We start from the raw sequence: 9714 nt of genomic DNA on the forward strand, positions 1-9714 counted from the left end.
TGACTCTGAGAAGAATGGGAATCCCAGAACATTTAATTGTGCTAATGCGAAACCTATACTTGGACCAAGAGGCAGTAGTCAGAACAGAGCAGGGTAACATGCATGGTTGGCACCAGTAGTCAGGAAATTAAAAGTTGAATTGTATTGGGGAAGTCTGTTGTCAGGGACCTCTCAGAAGTGCTAGAGCAATGATGTCAGTCTAGACTAAAATGTGCCTGATCCAAGCCATAGTCTTTACAATTACTTGCTATGCATCAGAGAGCTGGACAATGACTAAGGATGACAGAATTTATGCCTAAGTTGTGGTGCTGGAGTAGTTATTAAACACACCATGGATAAGCTGGAGTACAAATAGGTCTGTCTCGGAGAGGGTGAAACCAAGTTTTTCCTTGGAGGGCATGTGGCCAAGTGGGACCAGTCCTTCAAGAAGGACATCATGTTTGGAAAGGTAGAGAGGGACAGCTCAGGAGATGAAAACCCAGGATGAGATGGGTTGATATGACAACTGGGGCAATGGGGTTAGATGTGACAGAATCAGTACAACTGGGCAGGATTGTTATTGTACATAGGGTCGTAGGCGACTCGATGGCACAGAACACTATAGATGTCTAGTGGCCCAGTGGTAACAAACTGCGCTGCAATACCGAAGTCACGTGCTTCAAATCCATCAGCTGCTGGGCGGGAGTAGTCTCCTTATCTGCGATTTAACTGCCTCAGAAAACCCACCACAGAGTCGGCTATTGGTCGGTTCTGGTTTGATGTTACATAACATCAATATGTGGTGAAAAAAAATGAAACTTCTCACGATATATTATTAAATAAACACAAGCAACCGATACCTACCTTGCTTATTGGGTAATCTGGCACTGGCTCAAAGATATAAACTAAAATCTTTTAGTGATCTATATTGTGTGCGTCAGATTGGGGCCGTCCCAACCCACTAGGCGTTTGGTTTTGCTTGATAACTGCTCTCATTATTCTCTCTCACTTCTTTTACTAATTATTCCTCCCTAGCTCCTCTCCTTGCGAATAAATCATCCTTCCAAAGGACGTCCTAAGTAGGCCACTGTCGTTAAACTCCCCTCACCTTTCTGGCGTAGCTAACTTCCGGCCACCCGTACCACGTGATTTAGTGCCCTTTCTGCGCATGTCTGACAGGAAATTGGACTGTACCATTTTGCTATAGAAAAGGGATATTACTGTATTTTAACAAGTAAAAACCTATTCCCGATAATAATATTTTATTATATCAGGTATCAGATAAGACTATAAGTGCGTTTTATGTGGGATAAAACGAAAAGATCTAAAAGGAATAAGGGAAGAACGAAGAAGGAGATGGGCTCTCCCCTTCGCAGATAATGGGAGGAGCCTAACCAGAGCAGTTCCTTTCTTTTCGACGCTGTGGCTGCAACCATGAGGTGAGAGTTCTGGGTTCTCTGATCTGGGCTTATTTGGGCTGGCGGGAACGGCAGAGCTTTGGCCTAACCAGAGCAGTTCCTTTCTTTTCGACGTTGTGGCTGCAACCATGAGGTGAGAGATCTGGGCTAGCGGGAACGGCAGAGCTTTGCCCGTCACCTTAGGAAAAGGGAGATAAGGTGGCGGCAGCTCTACAGTAACCGTTCCTAGAGCTTGAGAAGGACTGGACTGCCTTAGGCCTTGGTCTCAAGAGGACGGGGGTAGGTGTGGGACCCGGGAACGAGAGGATGGGCAGTTCCGCGGGGGCCGCGCTTTACACGTGTCGGGGGCTTCGCACGTAAGCGAGCAGAGGCGGGGCGGAGAACTAGGCCGCAGCCTCCCGGTTCGGGGAAGCCGATCCCCGCTTCCATGTAACGTATGACAAACCTCGCGCAGCCCAGGCCTCCCATTGCCGAGAGCTCCTTGCTCCTAGAGAGCAGTGGACCTTCTCTAGGTCCTCTGGCTAGAAATCGGGTCCACTGGCTTTTAAGAGCTTACCATCAGACAAGGAAAAAAAAAAACCTCTTGATCATCGTATCACTAATCCATATATATACAAGAAGGCTAGCTTGAACTTTATCCTGGTGTGGCGGGTTGTCCCATACAGGAACACACAGCGAGCCCTTAATTTTCATTTAAAGAGGATTATGGGATTGTCAAATGGGTGGCAAAAGTCTTGAGGTGATCGGGCTGTATTTTCTTGATATAGTAAGTACATGTACATAAATGATCCCTTTCACTACGTGTGCTATTACCCAATATTAACATGTATTATTTGGAGGGCAGGGCCTAAGAATGTTTTGTGTATGTGTATCCCACAGTATGCTCAGGCTTCAGAAGAGGCTTGCCTCTAGTGTCCTCCGCTGTGGCAAGAAGAAAGTCTGGTTGGACCCCAACGAGACCAATGAAATTGCCAATGCCAACTCTCGTGAGTACTTCGAGCCTGTAACACTTCTCCATGACCTTCTCCCTTCCCTTGACCTGTGTGAAATACACAGGATTATGGTGACTCTTTAAACCTGGAAAGTTCATAAAGTGGAGGGCCAGGAAAACTTAGAAATGGTAGAGTCTCTTTTCTAGAAGAACAGGGTAAAAATCTGCCCTGTGTTAATTACATTTTCTGGACTATTTTCCTAAAGTTGTGAAAAGGATTTGCAAATACATAAAGAGATGGTACTCTTAGTTTGACGTCAAGAGTAGAGATTGCCAAAATGGAAAGGTCTGGAGTTAAAGACTTTTAATTGGGTACTATTGGTGTGAGTGTTCTAAGAAGCTGCACAGGTTTGGAAATAGAACTGATAATACCCTTGCTGTTTCCACGTAGTGTTAGAGAAGTTCTGGTTTCAGTCTATAATGTTGTGTTGTATGCTCAGAAAATCTTAATTCTTCCCCAGACCGGTAGGTAATAAGTAAGACAAATGGAATAGAAAGATAGGCAGTGTATGGAAGCAAACACCCCCAAATATATTTTTGTTGGTGCTGGGAAACCTTTTAAAGATTCCAAATAATGAGGGTAAGAATTGTTTCCAGTCCACTATTATTAACATCAGTGGGCCAGAATCACGGAGCAATGTCTGTTTTATCCTGTCTGGACTCTCCAGCCTCTGTTCTGAAGTGACTGAGGCCCCTGACTGTGCTCTTAAAAGACTGCAAAGTGCTTTGTTTACTCAGGCCAGCAAATCCGGAAACTGATCAAAGATGGCCTGATCATCCGCAAGCCTGTGACTGTCCATTCTCGGGCTCGATGCCGAAAAAATACCTTAGCCCGCAGGAAGGGCCGGCATATGGGCATAGGTAAGTGTCTTCTCTGACTTAAATGCTAAATACTTGGATCTGGGTTTAGAATGTAGTGGTAAATATTTTATTTAGCCAGTGGTTAATCTTGGGCCCTTGCTCTATATTATTTGATGTGTTCTCTGCCTAGGTGAGCGTTAGTGTTGTTATAGTTGGAGGTATTCTTGACAGAAAGCCTACTCTGCAAGAAATTCTTGCAATCTTCAAAATGTCCCGTCTAATCCTAAAATGACCTTTTTAGGATGAAGATTTGTTTTGGAAGGCTAAACAAGAATATGAGAAAAACAAATGTCACTTAGTGCCTCGGTACATGCCCTATATATCCACATTCCAAGTAAAATCATTGGAATCAAATATTTTAAAATTTATACCATTTAGACCCATAAGCAGTTGCCAGTAACTAACTTGAGGATTGAATGTACTTAGACTGTGGACCTTGGTGATGCTGGTTCCTAACCCATCTTCTTTGCAGGTAAGCGAAAGGGTACTGCTAATGCTCGAATGCCCGAGAAGGTGACCTGGATGAGGCGGATGAGGATTTTGCGCCGGCTGCTCAGAAGATACCGAGAGTCTAAGAAGATTGATCGCCACATGTAAGCACAGCCCCTCGAGATGCTGCTGTGCTGTTATGGTGGCTTGGTTTTACATAGACAGAGGTTCTGTCTGTTTGGCCCTGGGGAAGGAGCCATGTGTTTTAGGATTTCTAGGAAAGTTACTCCCATTCTAGCCTGTTCTGTACATCCCTGTGTACCATCAGGATAGTCTAAAAATTTGACTTGTTTGCCAAGCACGTCTTTTGCCTATCAGCTGCATTAAAGGTCTTGGTTTGGAGGAAGCTCTAGTGGCAGGCAGGAAGCTGCTTTGGAATCCTGAAGGCACCCGTTTTGAATCCACAAAGTGGTCACTGAAGAAGGAGGGGCAATCTCCTCCTGTGCTAGTTGGATCCAATCTGATGGTACACAACAAAATTTTTTTTTAAAGACATATTGGTTTGGTTCAAGTAGATCCTGTAAGCAGTTAGGAAAGGAGGGAAGCCTTAGAAACTTAGGCTAACCTGACCGATCACTTACCAGACCCTCTGCACCTTTTTCCTGTAGGTATCACAGCCTGTACCTGAAAGTAAAGGGGAATGTGTTCAAAAACAAGCGAATTCTTATGGAACACATTCACAAGCTGAAGGCAGATAAAGCCCGCAAGAAGCTCCTGGCGTAAGTGTCTTCATTTGAACTTCCAGTCATGGGGCAGGTTCTTTGACTCTTGCTGTAATGAACAGTCAGGTCTTTTGGGAGATGCTTATAGACTCTTAGTTTTAAAAGTGGACTGTAATGAGTTCTTCATGTAAAGTAGGCATATGCTAAATTTTTACTTGAACACAGTCTGTCAGGAATATAGTTGTGTTAGAGCCATATGTCTGTATTCAAGACACTAGTGTTTCTCTGTCCTACACACGCCCACGTGCCATCTGCCTATTGTCAGGCAAGGACTATAGGTTAGTTGAAGCAAGAACTTTTGAGGGCTCAAGCAACTTTCTCAAACTGATTAGGCTCCAAAGGAGAGGTCTGGGAATGTGTTTTCTTCTCAGTAGCTCATACTTTCCTCTTCCCTTAACCAGTGACCAGGCTGAGGCCCGTAGATCTAAGACAAAGGAGGCACGCAAACGACGTGAGGAGCGACTCCAGGCCAAGAAAGAAGAAATCATCAAGACTCTGTCTAAAGAGGAAGAGACCAAGAAATGAAGCTCCTCTCCTCTCTGTACATAGTGGCCTTGGCAGTTATATAGATCATTCAATAAAACAAGTCGGCTTCCAGCTGCTTTGTGGATATTCACTAATTCAAAGGTTGAACCTCACTGGGGCTGAAGTCCATGCCAATTATAAAACTCCCTGTCACATATATGTTGAGGGTCTCTTCTATCCCCCCTTTGATTTATACTTGAGTATTTAAGGGCCTGAAATCACTAAAGCCAAAGTAGTTACAGCTATGGAGTTGCTTAATTTGTGTCTCCTTTACAAATGGGAGGAGGTTCAAATTCAGCTGCTCTGAGAAAAGATGGGCCAATTCCTCATGTGATTTCTAGCCTCTGAAAACCTGTTAGAGGCTCAGTTGGTTCCAACTTAAATAGAAAGTGGATTTGATCTTGCCATCCTTGGTAGTAACTGCCTATTACTCGATCAAGCACCTGCTCTTTGAGCCAAGTACTATTAGGCATTCTGTATTGATGAAATTTTCGTAACTTTTTTTTTTTTTTTTTAAATTTTTGTGTGCGTGTACTGGCATTCTGTATTGATGATGTAATCTTCGTAACTTTTTGTGTGTGTGTGTGCGTGATCTGTCTGGTACAGGAGGAGATTGCCCCTCCGTCCCTGGCAGAGCATCTAGTGGATTCGAACCGTGCACTTCTGGGATAGTAGTTGCAGCTTCTTGCCACTAGGCCACCAGAGCTCCCCATCTTCGTAACATTGTAGAGTTCATGGCCATCTGTGATTTGTAAATGAAAAACTGCTGTGATGAAGTAGCATACAGACTTGACTGATGTGCCCTTGGGTATAGAAAACTGGATACAAGGTGTTTGAAGAAAAATGTGACTAGGAGTCTACTGTGATCCCAGAATTTAATGCTAGAGTTTTGACTAAATTGCAGGTTTTTTGAAGCACATACCAGGTGGCAGGGATCACGTATGATGATGTCTAAAATTGAAGGTCTGAGTTAAAGAGGCAATTCCTCTTGGGTGAGCTTGAAATTAGGACCCATCCATCTCCAAGGAACTCTTGCTCTGGGTGACCCATAGATGCTCAACAAGGAGGCCATGGTTAGTGAAGGGAATGTACATGTGTGGAAAAGGTTGAGGGCTGCAGATCCTTGTCCTGCTCTGCCTCCTGGAGTGCATTCTGTCCCTTGAAGCTTGACAGCTGAAATGTTGGGGCAAGCAGTGTTCAAAGGAGCCTTCCACTGTCTGCTTGGTGTGTGTAAGGGCCTAGCATGAGCAATTTCTGGATTTCCTCTGTTAACACCTTTGCGTCCTGTGGGCACTTTACCTTTGCCTCAAGACTGCCAAATGAGTAGGAAAAGGAATCAACCTTGGTGCTTTGGTTACTTCTTATTTCAGCCAGAAAGGTGTCAACTCATTTCTCCACCCCCCAAAACAAGGCAGTTGGATGAATGCAGCAACAGTGCTTCACTGGATCCTAAGCCTTCATATGGAAGCTGGTTTTTAACCTGAACCAGGAGATGGCAGCCTTTGCTCACAAAACCACTGCAGGTGTTAGGCTACTGACCCAGGACTGGGTTTTTGGAGGGGAAAGAAAAGTTGAATATGGGAGCCTGTGACTTCTTGGGAACAATTGGGTTTGGTGACTTTTTTCTGGACCTCATTCCAGACCTGCAATCCCTTTCTAAGACAGTGCCAAGGGAGGGACCCCATTGCCATCAGAGACAAGAGTAACAACTAGGTATCTGTGCCAGGTTTTAGAGCTCTGTGAGTATCTGGCTTACCCTTTCTCAGCACCATAGAATCTTTTGCATCCTATAGATTTACATAGCCTTTAAGAAAGTCTATGGACCCCAGGTAAAGATTTCCTGAGTAAACAAATGCTTCATTTTTTTTTTTAAGATGATGAAACAGACCCAAGGGGCAATGAATCCTCCAAAACTCAGCATTGCACGAATCCAGCACCCACCTTGGATTCCCAGTCTACTGTCTCCTGACGTGGGAGGGTGTGATTCAGAGTAGGGTGCAGCAAAGATGCTGAGCACAGATGCAGGGCCATGAGCTGGTGAAAGGTGTACAGGTTGCTCTGGCCTCTTTCCTCCCCAAAACAAGAGGGGCCCAGGATGGACACACTCAACTGCCTTCCTTGTGCTCTCAGCAGTGCCCTAAGCTTACTCTGACCACTAACTCAGTAAAAAAGACTGAAGGGGCCAGGTAGTATGACTCTAGCATAGAGAGGCTCATTCTCTCTGAGCTTCCCACCTCCTACCCAGTATCCAACCCTCTGCTCTTCTAAGTCTTGCTGTCTGTCTCTCAGACTTTCTGCATCGTCTCTAAAATTTTTTGTTGTTAGATGCCCTCAAGTACAACTCATAGTGGCCCTAGAAACAATAGATCTGAACCTTGTCCTATGCTGTGCCATCCTTATCTCTGATGACCCCACTGATGTCAGTCCATCTCATTGAGGGTTTTCCTCTTTCCCCTCCACCTTTCCTAGCATGATGTCCCTTTCCGAGAAATAGCACTTCCTAGCAACATTCCCAATGAAGAAGTTTGCCCATGGACTGCAAAAAGAATACATCTTGAAAAAAGTGCAGCCAGAGTGTTTCTTGGAGGCAAGAATGACAAAGCTTTATCTCCCTAAAATTAGATTCCTTTTTCCTACGCAGTCCATACCAGGTTAAGTTTAAGCTGCAGTTGGGACATGGAGGATATGTGTGATTAGGGACACAGTCAAATAGTGGGTTGGCACCACTAGCAGGTTCCTGGGCATCCTCTGACCAGGCCAGTGGTGCTGCTAGTCCTACCATGCCCAGAGTGGGCACAAAGGAAGGCAGAGGCTACGGTAGGGGCACCAGCTGTTCCCAGCTCCCCAGGCTGTGAACATGCTGTCAGTGGTTCAGCCACCTGACAAAGCTGCTATACTCAGCAGTGCGGCAAATGGGCTGGGGAGAAGGCGGGGGTCCAGCCAAGGAGAGAGAGAGAGAGAGGCTCGCTGCTCTCCAATGGGCTAAGGGGTCTCCGTCCCTGGAGCTTCAGGTCCAGCATGTCAGCGTGTGTGTCTCTCCATCTTCTTGGTCTGAAGCATCTCAAGGGACCCGAGAGAGAATGGGGAAAGGTCAGAAGTAGGAGTCACAAGACAAGTCTTCCTGGACAGGCTTAACCACTGATTTGCTGGGTAACCTTGAGCAGGTCATCAGCACTCTCTAAGGCCTCAGGTGGCTCATCTTTGAAAAGGGTTAAATAATCTACAAGCCTCATTTACTCATCTATGAAGTAGGAACCTCACCGCTGTAACTGGGAGGAATAAACAAAATTAAAGTTCCTGGCATTCCTGGTAATCCGAGGTGCCTACTTACTTAGATGACCTCCCCTCACTCTAAACCTTCGAAAGGTTTGCCACTTCTCTTGCCTTTGTTCCCCTACCTCTAGAGCTTTCCTTGGGTGAAAGAGTTCAGTGAACACTCAAGAGGAACCACACTCCTATCACACCTGGTCTCTACCAGGTTTGGGGATGGAGGCTAGAAACCAGAACTAGATAGAAGGAGGATGCCTCCCAGGAGGGGCAAGAACCCACCCTGCGCATACTGGCAGCCCAGCCTTGCCCTGGCACCCACACAACTCTCCTGTCTGTCCCCGCCCCCCAGCTCCCCTGCCTATAAATAGCACAGGACGTGCTTGCCTTGGCGATGACGCAGCCGGCGAGGCGGAGGGGAGAGCGCGGCGCAAGCGGGCGCGCGAGCAGGTGGGTGGCGGCCGGGAGGGGCGTGCCGCCGCCTCCTCCATGCAGCCTCCTGATGACGGGTGTGATTGAGTCATCTCAGGGCCTCGCTGTCCGCGACTGTCCCCGCCGCCAGCGTTTCCATCGTGGGGTTGTGAGGGCTGCAGAAGTGATGCTGGGGCTGAGCTGGACAGTCTCCAGGGCACTTCTGGGCGAACAGACGCGACACCAGAGGTGTGTGTCCGCCCCCTGGCGGCTCAGCAGCGCATCATACGGGAAAGTGACTGGCAGCCTCATCTCCCTCCCTTCAGCGACCCCCTAACTACTCCTCCCTCTCTTCATACTCTTTAGGCTTTGCCAGTTTCTTCTCTCATAAACCTCTCCAGAGCCCCCCTCCCCCGCCTCCCCCGCTTCTCGGGATGTTGGAAAGAAGCGAGTAAGGACGCTTGGAGACCTCTACCACATCAGTGCCAAACTCAAGATCCTTCTCAGAGATCGAAAAATTCCACCAGCCTCTGCCTTCATGATGACCATACCCCTAGTTTTTCCACCGACCAGCCTCTTTCTTTCCTCTACTCCAAGTACAGACACAGAGCAGACAGATCAGGACAAGAAACATTTATTTAGGGGCCTGAGGGTTGGCAATGCCCCAGCAGACCCATCATGCAGCCTCATGTACAGTGGGCATTGGGCCCTCCCTGGGGACATTGCTGGGAAGGCCTCATGGCAGCAAACAGGGCAGTGTGGTTTGAGCCTCCTCCTCCACAGGGGAGAAGTGGGGCTAGGATCTTCTGTTAGGAGGTGCTGTGTCCCTCCCATTGCATGGGGAGGTCACTGTGCCCAAAGTGGGGTGGCATTGGCTGGCACAATCCAGGACATAAGGGGAGGCTCAGAGCTTGGGGAGAGGTGGCACCAGAGAAAAGCAGCCTGCAAGGGAGGGGTCCTCATGTGTGCATACCCTACCCCCAGGGGTGCCCATCCCCTTCCTTTCCTTGTGGCCAAATAGAACATTCCACCTTCTTCATCCTTCTGCTCT

General features: G+C 47.1%; 1 protein-coding gene across 1 annotated transcript; it reads left to right on the forward strand.

Moving 5' to 3' along the window:
• The first annotated feature begins 1351 nt into the window (after positions 1-1351).
• On the forward strand, positions 1352-5050 carry RPL19 (ribosomal protein L19). Its single transcript, XM_006889376.1, has 6 exons — positions 1352-1418; positions 2277-2383; positions 3127-3249; positions 3722-3842; positions 4347-4457; positions 4862-5050. The coding sequence occupies exons 1-6, from the start codon at positions 1414-1416 to the stop codon at positions 4983-4985; spliced, it is 591 nt and encodes a 196-aa protein (XP_006889438.1). The 5' UTR covers positions 1352-1413; the 3' UTR covers positions 4986-5050.
• Positions 5051-9714: the final 4664 nt, after the last annotated feature.

Source organism: Elephantulus edwardii, unplaced genomic scaffold, assembly GCF_000299155.1.
Source record: "Elephantulus edwardii isolate Elephantulus edwardi_28Jun2011 unplaced genomic scaffold, EleEdw1.0 scaffold00077, whole genome shotgun sequence".
Classification (NCBI taxonomy): Eukaryota; Metazoa; Chordata; class Mammalia; order Macroscelidea; family Macroscelididae; genus Elephantulus; species Elephantulus edwardii.

Coding starts and splice junctions, on each gene's coding strand:
- RPL19 (XM_006889376.1), top strand. Junction 2,384..3,126: donor AATTGCCAATGCCAACTCTC/GTGAGTACTTCG, acceptor TTGTTTACTCAG/GCCAGCAAATCCGGAAACTG. Junction 3,250..3,721: donor GGGCCGGCATATGGGCATAG/GTAAGTGTCTTC, acceptor TCTTCTTTGCAG/GTAAGCGAAAGGGTACTGCT.